The 21,077-nt window shown below is 40.6% G+C and overlaps 1 protein-coding gene across 4 annotated transcripts in view; it reads right to left on the minus strand.

The window, feature by feature from the left end:
- The window catches only part of hdac7a (histone deacetylase 7a), a 60,650-nt gene that overhangs the window by 7,676 nt on the left and 31,897 nt on the right, over window positions 1-21,077 (minus strand). For 3 of the 4 annotated variants that reach the window (XM_040153829.1, XM_040153832.1, XM_040153831.1), the window contains 19 exons: window positions 16,277-16,467; window positions 15,996-16,086; window positions 15,102-15,222; window positions 14,731-14,831; window positions 13,898-14,020; window positions 13,569-13,678; window positions 12,584-12,754; window positions 11,779-11,944; window positions 10,867-11,072; window positions 10,252-10,455; window positions 9,256-9,487; window positions 7,249-7,382; window positions 6,851-6,971; window positions 6,575-6,624; window positions 5,824-5,931; window positions 4,016-4,071; window positions 3,370-3,457; window positions 3,052-3,171; window positions 2,865-2,962 (listed from right to left, as the gene is read on the minus strand). In XM_040153829.1, the coding sequence (XP_040009763.1) occupies window positions 2,865-2,962; window positions 3,052-3,171; window positions 3,370-3,457; window positions 4,016-4,071; window positions 5,824-5,931; window positions 6,575-6,624; window positions 6,851-6,971; window positions 7,249-7,382; window positions 9,256-9,487; window positions 10,252-10,455; window positions 10,867-11,072; window positions 11,779-11,944; window positions 12,584-12,754; window positions 13,569-13,678; window positions 13,898-14,020; window positions 14,731-14,831; window positions 15,102-15,222; window positions 15,996-16,086; window positions 16,277-16,467 (2,491 nt within the window). The remainder of the gene's footprint in view (window positions 1-2,864; window positions 2,963-3,051; window positions 3,172-3,369; window positions 3,458-4,015; window positions 4,072-5,823; window positions 5,932-6,574; window positions 6,625-6,850; window positions 6,972-7,248; window positions 7,383-9,255; window positions 9,488-10,251; window positions 10,456-10,866; window positions 11,073-11,778; window positions 11,945-12,583; window positions 12,755-13,568; window positions 13,679-13,897; window positions 14,021-14,730; window positions 14,832-15,101; window positions 15,223-15,995; window positions 16,087-16,276; window positions 16,468-21,077) is intronic. The other variant, XM_040153830.1, reaches the window with a different exon arrangement.

Consider the following 21,077-nt stretch of genomic DNA (forward strand, 5'->3'; position numbering starts at 1 on the left):
CAGATATTTACTTATTCTGCACCTTTGTTCTTAACATGATAATTAATTGACAGTTCTGTTCTGGACAACAACATGCAATAAAAAGATTTTTTCACCTAATGTCTGACGTTATAGAAAGACGTGTTTATTTTCACTTAGTGAACATCAAATTGATACATAAATTGAACTTTGTCTCCTAATGTGCGAAGGGTTTCTCCCCATCTTCTTAGAGCGTGGACTGGGTAGACGACCGTTGGTGTTTAGGGCCTGTAAAGCTCACTGAGACATTAAATGTGATATTGGCCTGTTCAGTTAAACTGTACTAATTATCAGGCATCACGGTAATCGCAATGTCCTCTGTTCAAATCCACCTGCGTTGCATGTCATCTACTCTCTCTCTACCCACATTTTCTCTCATACAGTATGTCTCACTCCATACTAGTTATTTCAGGCGAAAGTGACCTATGGCTTATATAACATTCCGTTCAAGTTCATCTGGAATCCCAACTCACATCACATCTTAAGATTAGTATTATTTTTCTATAACTGAGCAGGCAACCATCTATGAAGTTTTGATGTGGTGAACTCTCATCATCTAGGGCTACAGCCAGATTGAAAAAAACAGAAAATTACTTAGAACTTCTATTAGGTCCAGATCTGAAGACTGGGCCAGACGATTGGCATTATGTAATAAAAATGATACTTTGAATCAGTTGTGCCAGTCCCATTGAACTCGAAGAGGCACATCCCTCTTAATTCTTTTTAGATCTGATGGGAGAGGGGTTCAACTCAATTTTGTCATTAAATACTTTTCCAAACATTTTCTGGTTTAAATGTGAAAAAAAAACATTCCTTTTTTCTGCGTTGTCTTCCTGATATCAGGCTCTGGAAGGTCAGCACCTACCTCTCTGAATACTCTTCTTGGCGAACACAGAAACTCCTACATGTCCAAAATTTAAAGAAAGTCTCTCACATGAAAACAAAATGCTGAAGCCAGCGTCATCCAGTTCACTGCACTCACAACTTTTTGCTTTTCAGTGCTGATGTTAAGGAACAAACAGGGAGGGAAACATTTTAATCTAAATTATGAGCAGATGGATCTCTCAGCATCAACTGTTGAGCATTAAATGCTTGTTTTCAGACTCTAGGGGGAGGGCACCGTTATAAAAAATGTGATATCTAAATCCAGTATCTGGATTTAAAACAGTGTTTTTCTCCATCCAAGTGGCACAATCACTGTCGATAGGACAATATCCATATACAGGACCCTTTGGGCTTTTGTCTCCAACAGCCGGATGAACATTTTCACTTGTATACCAAATGTTCTTAATAAACCCTGTAAATATAATCTAAACACCCACACTTAGCTTGCAAATGTCACTGAAATGGAGATGAACTTCTCCCCCTCAAAAACACCGGGTGCACAAGCCCCCTGCTCTGAATAATTCTCACAGGAAAATCTGTCTTTCTGTTGCTCTCTGCTTAACAGAAAGGTCAGAGGTCAGGTTCATGCTACAAGAAAGCAGTCCTGGTGCTGGCAGGGAAACTGTGTTCTGCTCAAGAACACTTCAGACGGAAGGACAGTCTCCTTTTGCATCAGGGTCTCTGCCTTTTGATGTCTACAACTCTTCAGCATTAATATCTTTGAATAAGTCTCACATTGATTGTACGCGATCTGGTGTGTTATTGGAGGTGCACAGTAATGACAGTAACTAAAGGCACTGAGACAGGTCATTGTTTATGGCGCCCGCTTATTTTGTCATTTCATTAGTCTTCGGCTCACGGCCCATCCACCTGATACGTGCATGTACGTGAGTGCATGTTTGAACTTGTGTGTTTGTGCTCAATTGCTGTATATAAACATATGCATGCTTGTGTGTATGCGCACAGGTTATGTTATGTCTGCGACTTTGCCACTGTGCCCCTTTTCCAGTAACCTTGTGGTTGCCACAGCTTCCTCGGGGTTTGCTGTACCAGACAACCAAAAAGCCCACACTACTGAAATTTTATTGGTGCCAGACACCCACCGATGACAATTATCCAACCCACGTGCAGGAAGTAACAGCCTGCAGTGTGTCAAACACAAGAAACCATTTGCTGTAATCATCTGAAGTTACTGGAAACCGGGAATGCCAGACATATGCTCTCCAAATGACAAGGATTATTAATTACGCAAGAAGTACGTCAGAGGCGATGTGAAGCTGCGCCTCTGATCAGCCTGAGTGTGTTTGTTGTGGCTCAGTGTGAAGGAAATGAGAGAAACTGTCTGATTACGGCTCCACTGAATATCCTTATCCTGATCAATAAAAACTGGAACGCATCTGGTGGCAGAAGTACTGGGAATGTGAACTAAGTGTAGGCTTTTTTTGTTTGTTGCCTAATCTACAAGATTTCTCTTCAAAGACACAAATTAAATCCAGAAAGACAAACTATCTGAATTCCTTATGTACTGGCCTTGAGCAGCATGTGAGCCTGCTGAATCCACACCAACTTCCCAAACTCTTCCCTTAAAAAAAGCATTTTTTTCCTTTTCTTATGTATTGAATCCAGTACTGTACAATAGCAATAAGTGAATGCAGATACTTCCATAACGGACACAAGGGGTCAATCATATACTATATCCCTCACAGTAACCTGATCTCTGCCCAACCAAACACTTATGGGAGATTTTGGAGCGACTTGGGATGTTGTTCATCCCTACAGTGTAGCTCCTCAGACCCGAAGGATCTACACCAGGGAGCATTAAAGCTGTTCTGGAGGCTCGTAGTAGAACAACTCAGACACTTTATGCCAGTTTTTCCTTTAATTTCTCACCCATATGTATTTATATATTGTCTTATCTTGTGAGCATGTGTTGCAGTGTTTAAACAGAGCAGTGGTTCTACCTGAATGCAGCGAGGTACTCAGCATCTCCCATGGGCGGGTCCAGTCCTCCCGTCCACGCTACATTGACGTTGAAGCCCTCACCTGCTCCAGAACCAACCTAAAACCAATAATATATTTAGCATTGATTTAATTCTTGTAATACTTTCACTCAAAACGCGGCTATAAAGTGTCCTGGACGTCACCCACCTCAGCCGGTGACCCACTGCCAGGGAAGAAGTTCCCATCGTCATAGCGATGAAGCGAGATGTAGAGAACGCTGGGGTCACTGTAGAACACTTCCTGGGTGCCGTTACCGTGGTGAACATCCTATTAACAGGATGAAGGAAGACACATTAGTACTATACTGTACATAGCAATACCAGGGGAAATAACTTCAGTGTTGAGTATCACAAACATCTCCTAAAGGCAGACAATTATTACAGAAATGTCACAGTGGCTTTTTATCAGTATAGACAACAATAGTGAAAATACCTGCACCAGGTCAGATTAAACAAGCCATCTTACCCAGTCAACAATGAGGATTTTGCTGACGCTGAGCTTGTGTTGGAGCTGCTTGGCGGCTATGGCCACTGAATTGAAATAACAAAAGCCCCTGTAAAGAATGACACAGTGGATGTAAGTGTAGACACGGTTCAGTAAAATTTAATTTTAGAGCAAAAAAATATCAAACCTCTCCCATACTTTTTATTTCCCTTCATTGTTCTTATGAGCAGTGCACAGTAATACATCAGAAGTTTAAAAAGGCTCTGTGCCTCCGGGTTGTCTGTAGTGTCAGTCAGCGACTCTGAAATTTAAGCTTATCTTCACATTGCACTCAATGTTGATGGGCTACTTTGGCTACGTCAAAAATGTAAAATGGGTAGCACTACAGTAGCTGTACAGGATTGTGCTCAGGATAAATGAGTTAAAGCATTAGTAATAAAGAAAAACATCATATATATAAAAAAAAAGTATTAATCTTCCTTATTTTGCCCCTTTGTCACTTTTATCACTTCATAAATATCCTCCAAAGAGAAGCCGCTGACAGTGCAGCAAGAACAGGAAAACACACTGTGGACAGGCTGAGCATGTGACTGATGCGCGTACACACACACACACACACACACACACACACACACACACACACACACACACACACACACACACTTACATTGGATTGGAGGGGTCGGCATGATGCCCTGGCGGTCTGACCACAGCAAAGCCGTTCTGTACAGAAGAGGACGATGCTATTAATCAGTGTTACACTGGATATTAAGAACTTTACATGTAATGTTAAGAAACTACAATGCTTCAACTTTATAGGCTTTTATGATGTACAGGGATGTAAGAGTTTTGGCACATGAATAAAGAACAATCTCCCTTCAAGGCCCAGGCTTCCAAAATTCAAAACCTGTCATTTATAAATTGATTATTACAAATATAAAACACTATACAACAACTAATGTGCTGCTTATGTATAGTAAAGTGGGTTTCATGACCACAATCTTCACTTATATAACTGAAAATCCCTGCAATTTAAGTGGTTTAACATTGACTTTTTTAAACTTTAAACACAATTTATCTTTCTTAATACCAAATTTCTAGCCTCACGATATCGGTTAGATGTCACTGTTTTAAAAGCTAGTGAAGTGAATTAGAGTCAATATCCTTATTACCTCGGAGAGTAAACCTCAAAGCATGAAGTCAAACATTTCATGCATACACAAGATCAAATGCATGAGTTCAGAAAACAGAGGTCATTAATGGTACATAATATGTTGTGTTGTATACAGTATACATCCTCCCAATTGGTAGAGCTCATAGAAAGCTTTTCTGAAGTGGAGTGTTGTAGTGTAGTGTAGTGGATGTGTGTCCTATCCCTGCTCAGCACAGACTGAGCCATTGTTTTTCATTCTTTACTTGCCTGCCTGGTTTCACACTATTTTTTTTCCCACTCACTTTTTTTGTTGTGGGTTTTTGTAGGGTAGAAATGTTTGGATTGAAGCTGCCAGCTATAAATACTTTTACCCAGTGGTATATTTGCATTTGACCATTTTGAATGAAAAAAGAACAATTTCATGTTTATCCCAGACTTTTAATCATTGTGAGGAGGAAAAAGAAGTAAATTTAGGCCGTTATGTGACAGGGAAAACTCTTTTCTGAAACCCAGTCATTTTTGAAGTGGGTTAGTACTGTAGCTCCTTAGGGCAGGGTGAGGCACACTTCTTTGCTGGATGCATTTCTAAGTGATGTTGCTCTCTGACACCAGTAGTTACCATATAGGAACAAAACACTGTTGGCTGTAATTAGCAACAGAATTACCTCACAATAAATACGTGTTCCCAAAGTTGCTTTTGGCCCATGACCCAGTTACTGAAAAGCTTTAACTTTGCATTTATGGAAATAATGTTAAAACTGTCATTTTTATGTCTCTGACATTGAAAGCTCTTCCACCTTCTGACAAGGTAAGTGTGTATTTAATCTGTTTGGTGTAATGTGTTAGATCCTCCTTGTGTTTGTTTTGAGTTACTTACATCATGGCAGTAACAAACTATGATACATATATTTACATTTTTATTGGATCATGACATTCCTTGCCTGCACTTCATCCATCATTTTCTGCTATGTGGACGCTTCTTGAAGCATTATTGCTTACATATTCTCTTGTGGGGTAAACCTTCGATACGGTCATGTAGAAGTCTGCGGTGACTTTTAACCTAAATGTTTTTGAATAGAATGAATCTGTAAACCAATTGTGAATTTTGTACATTCCTTACAATGTCCCAGACAAGTAAGGCAGGTGACTCAATCAAGAAATTGCTACAGAAATGGATTGAAAAGTAGTGGCTGAGGCAACAAAATGTATCCACAACTGTAATTCCATCTAGATGCCTATTGTGGGGTTGACAGAGTCACTTCTGGCTCTTCTGTCCCTCTCTCGTCACTGTCCCATCCCTAATGCAGGGTTCTGTTTCTCACCTTCAGTTCTCCTTTTGCCACCCTGAAGGCTAGCTCAACGACGCTGCCTGCCGCCATGCGTGACGCAGTAGAGGTGTGTGACTCATTCCAGATTGTGTCATTATCAACCTGCCAATCAACAGACAAATGATGGAGCCCATTAATCCACTGATTAAAAAGAAATATCTATCCACACTTATCCAGAAGTATGGAACTATTTATGATATTCATTGTTGAATTAATCTTGAACCTCCAAAATGGGACCTCTGGTGCAATAAATGAAAACTGAAGACTTTCTCTTGGTCATGGATGACCCACCGTACAGCTGTAACTCGAGCGTAATAGTGTCAGTTTTACTCTCCCATCTCAAGGTCAGATCCATATTTGCTACTGATTTTCTTTTACATTCTATTTTTCCTCTCAGCTGTTTGTTCACAAACTGGCATTACTGTCCATCTAGCTTGGACAATGAAATCTCAGGCATTTCTTTTGTCCTTGGTCATGGACATGTTGTTGTCATTAGTCTGATTTGTAACGGTGCGACATGGACCCTCAGGCAAACGTTAGCATAGGCCAAGAAACTCTCTTTTCCTCTTTAATATCCTGCCTTTCTTTCTTCCTTTCTTGTAATTTTCTTTTGCCTGTCTTTGTTGCTTTTCTTTATATCATCTTTCATCAATGCAGTGATTGTGGTGTATTGTATAGCATACATTAAGAGCTCTGGAAAATGATCAAAATAGAGTTGTGTGAGTGTGTGTGTCTTTTCTCTTACCCCTACTCCCCCGCATGGCAACATCACAAACATTCTCTGAGAGAGGATTCCTGAGGAAACAGAAACATAGAAATTATATTCATACATTCTTTAACACACACACACACACACACACACACATCTATATGTATATGTATATACATATATATATATATATACACACATATATATATATATACATACACATATATATATACACATACATACATAAATACATACATGTTACATGAGATATATATACACACATTCTTGACATCGGTCTGAGGTGAAGCTTACCGGCCAGTTTGCGGTTATCCAGTTTGAGTCTGTTGAGTGGGTTGGTGCCATAGAGCAACACATGGCGCTCTGTATGGACGGACTGCAGCTCCTCCAGAGTTGCTTTACGGCCACGGATACTCTGTATAGACACAATATTTTAATTTGGCTTTGTCATCTCCAATAATTAGATGCTGTAGAAAGAGAATATGCACTTAGAGGGGAGCCCACTATACTTGTGGGGTCTGACAGCTTTGTGGGGGACCATAATGCTGGACCCCACAAGTATAAATGGCTGTTTGAAGGACTTGGCTTCAGGGTTCAGGTTAGAATAAGGTTTAGGTTACGGTTAGTTATTTAGACGTGATGATTAAGGTTAGTGTAAGCTGCTAGGGTATGTGTTTGGGGGGGGGGTGTACCTCACACTGTCCCCTCAGGCCTCTCTCCTGCAGTCGAGACCAGATGCTCTGTATCCTCCCAGCATGCTCTGGGTGACTGCTGTTGTCGCCACATGTACACTGGTGCTTAAGCATTTGAGAGTCATACACCAGGCCTGCGCACACGCACACGCACACACACACACACACACACACACACACACACACACACACACACACACACACACACAGACAAACAGACTATTTATCTCAAAATTTACTCCAGTTGCATCAGAAAACTCTTTTTGGATATTCGTGTGAGCAGCATGTTACAGTGGTCTACACGACTGGAAATACAAGCATGAACGAATTTTTCAGTGTGCTCCTGGGATAAAAACCTCCTTACCTTCCCAATATTTTTTTAATGATAATATCCAGTTTTAACTATACCAGTAATGTGGTTCTGGAAAGTGAGGTCAGTGTCCAGAATCACAACAAGGTTTCTAGCCTGTGTGATGCTTTCCAGAGAACGCTGTGAAAATTTAAGAGAGATTTTCCGCACTTAGATCCAATATTACTAAAATAAAAACTCTGCCATTGTCACTATTTATCCTCAAGTCATCAATAGCCGTGACCAAGGCTGTCTCTGTACTATGGTTGGAAACCGGACTGGTAGAGATGCTGTGCTTGTTTTTTTTTCCAGGTGGTCAACTAACTCCTTGTAGTCAACTTTTCAACGATTTTGCTTAGGAACAGGAGGTTCGAGAGTGATCTGTAGTTACTAATATTGGACGAGTCTGGAGTGGGCTTCTTTAAAAGTGGTTTAACAATTGAAGATTTGAGTGAGCTTGGAAAAATACCAGATTGTAAAGAGATGAAGACTTCTTTCCCAGATGAAGAGCACAAGTAAGGCAGTGTTTGCACTCATAAAAGTTTCAACACTCATATACACAACTAGTTAAAATTTTTTTGACTAACACCTACAGAGTTCCCTGAGTCTTTAACTCCTTATGATGCCAGGGGGAGAACAGAAGAGTTGTGTTTCATAATCTAAGTCAAAGAAGGCCTTGCCACCACGTGCCAACTCAGTCGTTCCTTTGAAGGAATGGTTAAGACATTTTGGGAAACACACTTATTCACTTTATTGCCGAGAGTTAGATGAGAAGATTGATAACACTCTCATATCTGTGCAGTAAATATGAAGCTAGAGCCAGCAGGCAATTAGCTTACCTTACCATAAAGGCAAAAAGCAGGGGGAGCAGCTAGGTTAGCCCTGTCTAAAATAAAAATACCTGCCTACTAGCACCACCAAATTATACCAATTAATCTGTGTTATTTCATTAGTTTATTCTGGAATTATTTTCTGGCAAGACCAGTGACGTCCTGGGGTGCAACCATGGGAGACTCCCTACATATGAGTGATATCAATCTTCTCATCTTACTCTCAGCAACAAAGCACATAAAGGTATTTACCAGAACGTCAAACTATTTCTAATCTGCACAGTTTTATACTTGCCTTTATCTAAACTACAGTGCTATTCAAGTTTTTTTAATTGCTGTTCTAATTATACTATAAATTTACCCTTTAGTTTCTCAGTCTCTTAATTGTTTACATTTTTACGATCACCACTAAGTGCAGAGCCTTTTTATGTTATTCTGTTCATGAGCAGGAGCCTCTGGGGGACAACTATTCATTTTTGATTTTCCCTCACTTGTAACTGAGGTGTTTGCCTCTGCTGGTCGCTGGCATCATGCTGGGTTGTGGGAATTATATAAAATATATGTATCTTTATTATTATTATTAATGTTATTTTTGGGGGAATTTTATGTCTTTTTTAGATAGCTATATTAGAGACAGGACTGGAAATGAGGGAGCACGATTGGTAACACCATGCAACAAAGGTCCCCAGCTGGATTTGAACTGGGAGGTTGTGGTTATACAGTCAGTATCTTAACCCATAAGCCACAGGAGCACTCTGTATTTGAAATATCATTAAGAAAATTATTATACATACCCATTATAATATTGTATAAGAATATCTGACTCACCAGTGGTGAAGCGTGGTTTGCTGCTGGTATCCTGTGGGGCCAGGCTCAGGGACTTCTCAGGCAGAGTGAGAGATGTGGATGCTGGGGATGACTGTGTACGTGACAGGGGGCGATGGACACCAAACCCTCCGCCAACCCCGCCACTGCTGCTGCTGCGTAACATGGGTACTGCCAGGGTCTCCATCTGTCGATGCAGCTGCTGCAGCTGCTTCTGCTGTTCCCATAACAATGACTAGAGAAAGAGTTGGGGTGATGAGGATCGGACAGAGTCAAGTTATGGATGGATTTTAAAGTGAATATCATAAACATGAAAGACGACAAAATTAAGTGTTAGAGAGGAAAGTGGAGAATGTCCATGGTCTTCTTCTAAACCATATCGAATATCTGTGAATATCGCTGCTCATAATATCTAGTTCCACTGCTACAAACGTATGAAGCTGTACATCCCTCTAAAAATTTGCTACGTTATTTGTATTCCAGGCTGATGTTAAGTGCTGGAAATTGCAGAGCTTCCTCCAGCTTAGTCTCAATAAAATCTGAGCTAATTGGCCCCTCTGATCTGACCTGTGCCATCATGAGCAATCTGGCTCTGTCAAGTTCAAGTAAACTGTTTGAATCAGGAAGTCGTTTTTGACTTTGATGTCTTCCTTAAAATTCTGAATTGATCTCAGCTTTTGTTGAAAAGTGTTTTACCCTCTTTCAAAGTTGGATTCTCGACTATGTGATTTGTGTTATTAGTAGGTGACAAATTTTCTGAAGGAATCATAGATCAGCTTATAGTCAATACACTCTGTCCTCATATCATGCTGAAGTGAGCGCTTTAATGTAATGAGTTGTTGTCAAACCACAAAAAAGGACTAGAGTCACGCAAGTGCAGGTGTTAGACTGCCATCTACAGGATTGTTGGCTGAAGAACAGTTGTGTGGTTTTATTCGATCTGTCTACCTGCTTGCTGTGTGTATCTTGTCTCAAGTGTCAATTTTATTGTTTGCCAACCTGGTTGAGTATGAGTGCATGTTGCAGGTTAATTTGCTCTTCCTGGCTCTTGGATGCCGATGGCTCCGCCTCCCTTAGTGACTCTGCCCTCACTCTGCTCTGATAGGTCGGCTCTGTAGGCGACATCCCGCCACCATCCTCTGAATCCATATCCTCAGAGGGGATCTGATGCAGTCTGGGCTTCTCGCTGGACTTAGACATCAGCTGCACATGCACATATACATGCATTTAAGTTGGCAAAAATACACATGCAGATAAATATGTGTTTGCACTTACACATTCAGATGAAGGAATGATCTAGTAACACTTTTTTGGAAAAACACAAACAGCAGAATTCACAAGCAGGCCCAGCACATTGCTAATGTAGTGCTCATGTTGTGTACACGTTACACCTGATGAAAATCAACCTTCATCATAACCCTCATCTAACCATGCATAGACTAACAAGTGAGGGGGGTAGGTGGAGGAAATCTGACGTGCTTGTTGGAAAAACTTGCCTTTGGGGTCACAAAAAACGACGCAAGCTGGTGACGCTTGCTGTTGAAGGACAAAATCTAGTTGCTACAAGTTAGCAGTGTTTGAATGTTTAAACTAGAGGTCAGAGTGTATTCATACCTTGCCTAGGTGGGTCTGCTGTTTGAGCCTCTCCAGTAGTTGTGTGCTATGCTGTTGTTGAAGCAGGTGTGTGTGAAGGGTCCTTGGGCTCTGGGGGAGGGGTTCTGAGCGTGTTCTGCTCAAGGGCTTGTGGGGCTGAGCACCTCCAGGAGACAGGTGGTCTAACTGGGAGGCAAACTGCAGCGGGACAGAGTCTAGGCCTGGAACTGGGGAGAGGAAAGTAGTTATTTTATGAGAGACAGACTGACATGTATTCACACACACACACACACGCATACAGTTTCTCAAATGCAAATAAACACACAATAACTACTGCGATGTCAAATGCCCCTGCTGTCTTATAAACTGACTGAATAATTTCTTTCATTTTATAATTTCTTTTACTTTACCGTATTGTTTATTTCACATTATGTAACACATGTAAGATGTTTTTTTGTCAAAATAGTAAAGCTACTGAACTGAGGGAAGAAGGGCACAGTCTGAATTTAACAATGATGAAGTACTTTACTTGCCACTCCATTAAAGAAGAATGATTATTCTAAATGTCATCACTAGGTGGCGCTCTAACATTTCAGACAACACAATTAAAAGCCCTTTGTGAAACTGCTGCTTCCCCAGTGGGTTCAAGCTGATGAATGTATATGTGTGCATTTGTGGCTATTTGTGTATTCTTTGGATTTGTGTATTTTTTTTCTTGTGCACACAATCCTAGTCTGAGATGTAAATCAGTTACAGAGTGTAAAAGTAAAATGAGTAATTCCTTATCAGTGTTTCAACACCGATAAATTGTGGAGCTTTCTTGCCCAAACGCGTGCACATACAATTTACTCAAGTGTATGTGCATGTTCATGTCTACAGTACATGTGTCATTGTGTGTGTGTGTGTGTGTGTGTGTGTGTGTGTGTGTCTCACCAGTGAGTAGCGGAGTGTGTACCAGTCCAGAGGGCTCCAGGATGATGACAGGCAGGTGAGGGTGCCCAGCCTGATCCTCTCTGCTTAGGGGGAGGAAGACCGGCGAACCCCCGGCTGTAACCACGGGCACCCGGCCAACCTTCAGAGAGGACAGCTCTCCTTCAGCCTGCACATAAACAGTTAAGCAGCTTTTATGACTATAGAAGACTTACATTTTATCGCAGCTGAATTACCAGACCAACATAGAACAGAAGATGAGCATGTTTCAGTACGTTGAAGGAAGGCGATCAGTTCTTATGACACAAAATTATTTGTACAGCTGATGTGATAAGAAAAACTCTCAAGCCCCTAAAATTTCAATTTACGGTACTACCAATCCAACAAGTGTCAATGTCGTAGTGAAACAGCATTTTAAGAGCACCATGCTTCCTTGTGTTGATGTATTTCCTATTTGAAACAGGATACTGGGCGTGGAAGATTTCATTCATTCATTCATTTGACTGGAATTTTAATGTCATGGTGTGCTTTTAAGTTACTTTTTACACTGTACGTAATGTAGAATACAGTCACTGCATCTTAAAACACATCTCCTTAAGTCATTTATTCTGGAACTCAGTCTACAACACTTTTACATTTTACAACAAGTATCTGTGAATAGTATGAGATTCCTTCATAACAAAATATTTTGTAGAAAATGTGTCTTAAATGAAGCAGATTACTGCGTTAGTCTGGCGAAAATACAGCATCATTAGATTACAGAAGATTATCAAAACAACCAAACACTTTTTTAAGCAACTTTTCCCACTTGTTTTAGGGAAGAGAGATGGAATAAGTGAGTTGTGGTGACAGACATCTGTTGCAGTTCAGTGTTTACCCTGGCGTTGGCTGGTAGTCCCAGCGTGATGGTGGGGAGAGTGGAGGGACTCTGGATGGTGAAGTTAGCAAGAGTGCCATCTCTGAGCAGCAGCCTCTGGGCCTGGAAATGCCACACATATTTTCTGTTCAAAAATAATACATTTATACTCAACTCTGAACTGAATCATGCTCATAACTAACCTTCACTCATTATAACTTCTGTTTTTATGAGAGACAAGAGAAATGCCATTTAACATTTAAGACATTGTTGGTTATGTGTCCCAGAAACACCTTACCTCGATCTCTGCTCTGCTCTTAATATATTCTGCTGCAGTGACCAGACGTCAGGGTTGTAAAGACGTACATCTACAGTAATCTAAACCAGTGTAGTCTAATTAAACCTAAGCTAATGTTTTGTTCTGAGCTGTCTTGACACTGGGGAATCCTGAATTAGACATCAAAAGCAGGTGTGACAGCGGTTGCTCTGCTCTGACTTTCTGTGATTACATAAATTATGCATAAACAGCTGACACACACTCATTGTTCCTATACTCTTGTGTCGCTGCCTTAAACATGTCATTACTCAGGCTCTCAGCTCGGCTCACGTGTTTTTTAATCAAAGCGTGTACCTGCTTGTTTAAAATACTCATAGTTTTCCATCTGTCTTCCATCAAAGAGCCTGTCTCAGTGGCATAAAATGAAGGATTTGCTTTTATCTTTGGTCTTTCCTATTTTTCTCTTCATCTATCTAAGTTTAGCATCATTTCGTAACTACTGTATCTTCCCAAATCCGTTTTCTATCATAAAGGTAAGATTAATCTTGAATTGAGATTGTTTTGTCAACTGATGTTTTAGTTAGTTTTACATTATTAATATTCTGAGAGGACTCAATCAGTAATGTGTGAGTGTGTGTGAGTGTGTGTTTCTTTGCCAACCTCATGTGAGAGGCCGCCTGCAGATGGCAGTAGCCCATTCTCATTGGGCAGACTGTCATTTGGAGAACTACAGCCAGAGACTGGAGTGCTACTGCTGCTGGGGGACGAGTCTGGTGAGAGACAGGCAGTGGGTGACTTTAAAGATGATTCTGCATCCAGGTCATATTTTAATTACATTTCATTTCATCATGTGAAGCCATTTTTAAATTCCTTTGTTTGACCTACTGAAATGATCACATAATAAACAACAACAGTGCATTACAACTCTTTTTCGTGTGTGTGTGTGTGTGTGTGTGTGTGAGTGTGTGTGTGTGTGTGTGTCAGGTTACCCAGTGCGTCAGGTACTCTGTGCTTGACAGTGGGCGGGGCACTCTCTTTACGGGTGAGCGGGCTCTTGCGGGTGTTCAGGTGTTTTTTCAGCTTGTGTTTCACTTTCAGATTGGGCTCAGATGCTGACAAAATAAAGCAACAGGGAGAACTCAATGTGTTACTTAATGTGATTATGTCCAAATGGTTGACTTCACTGTGCTGCTGACTGTAATATCCCGACAAGGATTCAACTTATTTCCAGATAATGAAATATTTTACATTTACCAGTAACAGCAGACGTTTTGACTTGTCATAGAAGAAAAACCACAGGTGTTGCTAATAACATTAACAATGGTCCTGTTCTATTCAGGTGTCCCAGTGAGCCAGCATGCACAAAACAATACAAGACTGAAGCAGATAAATGGAAATCATCTCGTTACACCTATGTTTTTCCGTATATGACGTCGAAATCAATTCCATGAAAAACGCCAATGGATGGACACGTGATTTACCAAAGAAAAAAAAAGTAGGGTACAAAAATGTGTTTTTTAAATGCAGCCACAGTAAAATTTCACCAAAATATGACCAGTTGCCTGAAGAGTTGAGTGGAATAAATGGGGAAATCCATCAACAGTCAAACAACTGTTCATCCCTGACTTCATTGTGGAGGAGAATGGGGCAAAAGATTGAGGTTTGTCATTTGAATTTTTAAAAAAAACATATTAACCTAACTGTCTTCACATGTTTCACATCACAATTTAATTATTTCACTTAATCTTTATTTCATATGCTCCCTAAACATTTAAAATATCCCACTTCGATAAAGTAAAAGAGTGGAAGTCAGATGTTCTACCTGCTCTGCGCAGCGGCGTCCCCTCGGAACCCTCAGGGGAAGGCTGTGACGGAGATGAGACCAGAGGCTGGGAGGATACACTTGGGTCTGGGCCCAGCTTTCTGGGGAAGCACGACACACAAGAGCAAATAGACATACAACCATTGTGGTAAATAGTCCTACCACGTTTGTTAGAAGTTTAAGTTATTTAAAGAATTATTGATTTGTAGCAGATTTTGACATGTAGTATAACTAATGCGTTCATGATGCATATTTTGATATTTTTCTTTTGTGCTCTGTTTGTGTGTGTGTGTGTGTGTGTGTGTGTGTGTGTGTGTGTGTGTGTGTGTGTGTGTGTGTGTGTTTTTATGCATTTTGGCATTTTGTGGTACCTGTACGCTACAGGAGCTGCAGTCAGAGTGCTGGGGTTGGTTCTTTCCTGCGCCGCCTGTTTCCGCTTCTTAAGAATCACCTCCTGGAGTTTCTGTTTTACCAAGGAACTGGCTACTGCACCTGTCAATCAATAACACAAAGAACCAATCAAAAACCTAGAAGGACTCACCAATTGCTTCTTAATGGGAGGAGGGGGCAAGGAAAGGCCCATTCAAAAGCACAGCGCGCACAACCAAACTTTGTAGCATATTTGTGCAAGACATAGTGACAATATGTCAAAGACAACTCATCAATACTCTGGGGAGTCTTGGCAAATGCATATATTACTATACATAAATGCAGGGCTGAGAGTATGGATGCATTTGGATATGATGCAGTCTAAAGGTCACCAGTTTGTCGGAGATTAAATTCTGTGCGTGTGTCTGTGTGTGTGTGTGTGTGTGTGTGTGTGTTCATGTGTGCAATTGTGTGCACACAGAGGTGACAGAGGGTACTAGGAGTGATCAAGTCAATATTGACTGAAAGCTATATTTAACTTCACTGTTGTAGCTCCACTTGTCAGGTTATATTTAGCTCTCATTTCAAAGCAAACAACTTTGAAAGTCGAGTAACACTATTCAATTAAGATGACTAAGATTTCTGACAGGGACTTTCCTCTCTGGCCCTCATTAGCACTCTGGGCCATCATTTTTTTTAAAGACCTAGAAATAGCTTTGTATAAGAACCAGGGGAAAAAAATGACAATTTCAAAAGTAAACACACTAGTAGCAACATGTTAGTGAAGTTAAGTTTCACGTTTGTGTGTGTGTGTGTGTGTGTGTGTGTGTGTGTGTGTGTGTGTGTGTGTGTGTGTGTGTGTGTGTGTGTGTGTGTGTGTGTGTGAATGGACTCACTTTGTTGACTCTTGTCTTTGTGTTTTAGCTGCTGCAACTCCTGTTGTTTCTCATGGTGCTCCTGCTCTCGTCTCCTCTGCTCCACGTTAAACTAACACCCCCACAAACATTCAGATTATAGAAGTATATATAAAGCAAACAGTCATGTAAAATCAACATGTAAGAAAATATAATCCACAGTATTTTTTTAAGGAGATAGTCTAAGTCTTTATTCAAACAGTTAAATACTGTATTTAATCTTGCACAAAGATTAGCCTATCTCTATGTTGTTAATCCTTTACCCTGATTTGTTGGTGCAGTTGCTGTTGGGAGAAGGAGGTGCAGGGCTGAGAGGAGAACTGGGTGAGGAGTAAAGGCGGATGCAGTGGGGTGAGGAGCGCCGTGTCCGAACCAGGGCGCATCCCCCGCTCTCCCACCCTGAGGTCCATGGGAAACAAGGTCGCACACGACACCGGCACTGCCAGTGAGGAATCTGGGAACAGATCAAATGAATTTAAATGAATTTTTTCTACCCAGCTAACGTTAACTAGTAAAGATGTAACAGCAGCAAAACATCCCTTCATTCATCTTTCACTCTGAGGGTTTCTTTATTTGTGATGCATTTCCAAACAAACATTATAGAGCCAGCCCACACTAATTACAACCTACTACATCCATGGTATTGTTTAATACTACTGGGCAAGATGTGGGGCTGACTGCCGCGTAATATTCTCAACACGATGAGACCATTCATAAAGTCATTTGAGCGTGTGGTCATTTATAGTTGTCTAATGTGTTTAAACTTGTCATATTAGAAACAGTGGTGACATAGCCTTCGAAATGCGCCACAACTTAACCGTGTGCGTGCACACATGCGCACATCATAGGTGCGCTCCGGTACTTAAACAAATAGCCCGACACCTCTGGCAACAGATTGCAGATCTGCTCCAGTGGAAATGATTCAAAACCGACAATGAAACCAACAGCAATGAAATCCACTGCCAATAAAGAGGAAACAAAGTTTTTTTGTAGAAAAAGAAATTAAAAAATGTAAAAGTTTTTGTCATTTTTATGGACAAATAACAACTATATCGGTCTCTCTTAGCGAATATCTAAATTAGTACAACACACAGAGTGACAAAATAATAAGCTCTGCCTTCCGTTTTCTTTGTGTGTTACACTAAACTCACACTATTTCTGTATGTCTGTATGTGTCTGTATCTTACGCAGACACACAGGCATACACATGCATTTCCATGCTCTTTGCATGCTTCTGTGGCTATTTGCATTGCATGGCTGAGTCAATGGGAAAGATTGCCTCATCCGGCACTAAAAACAGGATCCAGGAAGGGAACAGCTTGGGAAAAGGCTGGGGGTGGTTTCTGTCTATGAGACACATACACACATATTTGCGCGCACACACACACACACACACACACACACACACACACACACACACACACACACACACACACACACACATACAGATGCACTTGCATATTCACACAAAAATGCAAACTGACTCACACAGAAACCCAGCTGTAATCACATACAGGCATTCATAAAATAAACACGTGGATAATAATGTAGCGAGCGACACACATTCATTTAAATAAATACACACAAACAAACCTTCATAAACCTTTACACATACTGTAACGTCATTTACACACATTCTACATGCTGCACACTCATAGTCAGCTTCACACACAAGACAGGCTTGAGCAAACACGTATTGGACGAACCTGCCTTGATGCTTAGGCCAAAACTTTAAACACACATACACAGAGTAAAGCCTTGAAATAATGTGGTTATTTAGGCTGCAGTGTATGAAGTTAATGTCACTCATAGAGAGACTTGGCACGATGCCAACAGCAGCACTGGAAATGAGTGAAAGGGAATAGAGTAGAATAGAATAGAATATATGTTACTGGTGTTGTTTCTACAAGCGGATGTGCATGCACACGCACAAAAAATGGTCTCATTACCATCACTGTTTGGGTTAATGTGACAGAGCAGTGTGTGTGTGTCTGTGTGTGTGTGTGTGTGTGTGTGTGTGTGCAGTGTCAGTACTCCTCCATATTAGGAGGTATGAATGCAGATGGACAGTCTGAATGCCTACCATGGCTGGAATAACAGAAAATCCCTTGGTAAACACACACACAGCTATGCACACATATTCTCAGTAATGACAGCAAAGAATAACAAGGCTATTATTCTGAGGAAAAGGAGAGGAGAACATGCTTATACAAGGAAACAAAGGCTGCTACAGTACACACACACAGACATACACATATTCACGCTCACAGTCGGGAACACCAGTGTCTTTCTCTTTCCCTGCCTCCCATGGGTTATAAATAGCAAGACACACACTGGTCCAACATTTACCTACACATGGCCTTTTGTTTCGACAGAGAAAACCACGCGCCCACACACACTTGTAGAGTATCCCAGTGATGTCACCTCCAGTTTCCAGTTGTTGGTAAAAGTGAAATGAAAAGATGCAAATGAAAGGACTGGAAAAAGATAAGAAGGAAAAAGTTACAACAAAGACAAAAAAGAGAGAATGACAGGGAGGATGCAAAATGTTAACGTGATATGATCATTCTATGAATTGCTCGATTTTCACTGGATAACACAGTTAAGTGGCTTTCGTTGACTTTTCACTGTCTGACTTTTTGACTGTACACCCAGTGACCACTTCAAAATCAAAGACATCTCCCTATTTAGCTCACCACTCACATCTTTAAAGAATGTGTTGTATGTAAAGAGCTTGCCAACGGGAGTGAGGGGGTCAGTCACTGTCTCAACACTAGAAAAGACGAGTCATGATGAAAAGCTTGCATCCCCTAATTATTATTTCCCCTCTGTTTTTTAAACTATATAATTAAGGCCATTGTACATTTGGTGTACACAGCCCCCTTCATCAGGGTTGAGTCTACATGGTCCACATCACAATTGTGGATTGCAGAAGAGAAAAAAAGAAAAGAAAATCTGATTTTGCTTCATTACTTAACTGTAAACATATGAATTTTTCAGAATTGACTTCTTTAAAAGGCAGGTTCAGATTAACAGTACACACATTACAGAACTGTTGCATCAAGAGCTTTCACAAACTACTGTAGGTAGTGACACCTTAGCAGTACATGAATCTAGGTCCTTCAGTGGGAGAATAATCTCTGTGACCACTTGGCCACCCTGCTACCCAGTGAGTGGATACAAAATTGTAAAATAACTGATAATAATACAGTTCCTATGTAGCCATTGTGACTTTCAATCTAGAAACCATGTAGTGGTTTAGTCTCTGAACCTCTGCAACCACATTTACTGTAATCTCCCCACAGTCTCTCTCTCCTGGGTCTCTACAAGTAATATGAGACATGAGATACGTTGTTAGTTTTCCTAAAAAGTGGTATTATATTACAGTTCATTACATCTGCATGTAGTACTCAGAGAAGATTAACAAATCTTCATCCTGTGGTTGTAATTCTGTGTTGATTTAATTTAAATAGTACCATTTTTCCTGTGCAAATATAGCTGGGAAGGCATGTACTAGAATAACACACAAAGCACGCCCACACATGTACACATATTGTACATTTAAGCGACAGGTCCACGTGAGAGCATGAGATAAAATGTTTGCCTACGGGAAAGTCAAACAACAAATACGAACACGAATGTAATGCTCAATTTTTATCTGTACTGAAGTGAGGAGGATTTCCCTGATCTTCCTGCTACAGTTCAGAGGGAGCAGTGTTTCGATGTACTTCAAACACAATGTATCACTATTGGGAAGTTTCAAACTTTTTCTCAACAACTGAGACAAGTGTTATTTTTGGATTTTCATCAACTGCGTTTTAAAGCTGCAAACAGATTTTGGCAGACATGGGTCAAGACACTGCAGGAATTGTGGGAAATGCAGTCACACTACGTTGGTCTTTAAAAGGAGTCAAAGTTATTCTCCGTTTAGTCTTTTAAAATCTGCATCATATCAAACCAATTTGTGATACTAGTTGTGGCTGGCAATTCTCAGCAACAGCCAATCAACATATTTGCATTCTGTAACAGCTTCTCTAGAGTTCTCACTGTTAGTTGAGTCCACCAAACTATGCGCCCATGAACAAGGGATTAACGTGAATGCACATGGCCACGTACAAGCCGCGACGCACAATGCAGAGCACAACATAAGTTCAGTATTACAGTGTTGGACCATGGTCTTTTATAGTCTTCTTTCCTAAAATAAACTGATGCCCACAACTAAGGCCGCAGTTTAACAGAGAGACTGTGCAAGAGTTGCTCCTCTTCTGTTGTATTCCTAACCGAGTAGCTGCTCAAGGTGTGTAATGTTCGACGGAACTCTGAGACTTGTGTTATTAAAACATTATTAAACCAGCAGTAACCACAGTTGTAGCCACATCAACCAAGGCTAAGGAGTAAAAGTTTCTGACGCCAAAATGTTCATTTTGGTTTAAGTGTGGCACATTAAACTATGTACAGTAGAGTGAGTTCCTCTTTAAACAATGTACGGTAAAACTAAACTGATAGTTTACTTTTGTGTGTGTGTGTATGTGTGTGTGTGTTTGTATGTGTGTGTATGTGACTATCTGTGGGTGTGTCAGTGTGTCATTATGGAAATCAGCAACGACTCAGTATGATACAGCCTGTCTGGTTAGAGAGACCATTGGGAATGTGCTGATTTATCTGAACGATTAGCTAGATTAGGCACATGTTCTCTGTACAAAATGAAATACTTTATGCATGTACATGTGTGCGACTGACAGCCTGACATTTGGTTAATCCCTTCCCACTCATTCCTCCCTTTTCTATTCTTTTTATTTTTGAAAATGTGTTCTGCTTGGTGAGGACTGGTTCTACAGGTAAAACAAGGATATACAAAGGTCTCTCTCTCTCTCTTTCCCCCTCTCTCTCTCTCTCTATTTTCCTCTATCCCTCACTCCCTCCGTATCCTCTCATGGAGTGGACACTTGTTGATGGAGCGAAAGATGAGAAGACAAAAAGGCACACAGTGCGAGAGAAAGGGGCAATGAGAACAGAAAAATAGAGAGATGAAAATGAAACAAAGGAAAAAAGAAAAACACACCA

This window comes from Xiphias gladius, chromosome 18, assembly GCF_016859285.1.
Source record: "Xiphias gladius isolate SHS-SW01 ecotype Sanya breed wild chromosome 18, ASM1685928v1, whole genome shotgun sequence".
NCBI classification, from domain to species: Eukaryota; Metazoa; Chordata; class Actinopteri; order Istiophoriformes; family Xiphiidae; genus Xiphias; species Xiphias gladius.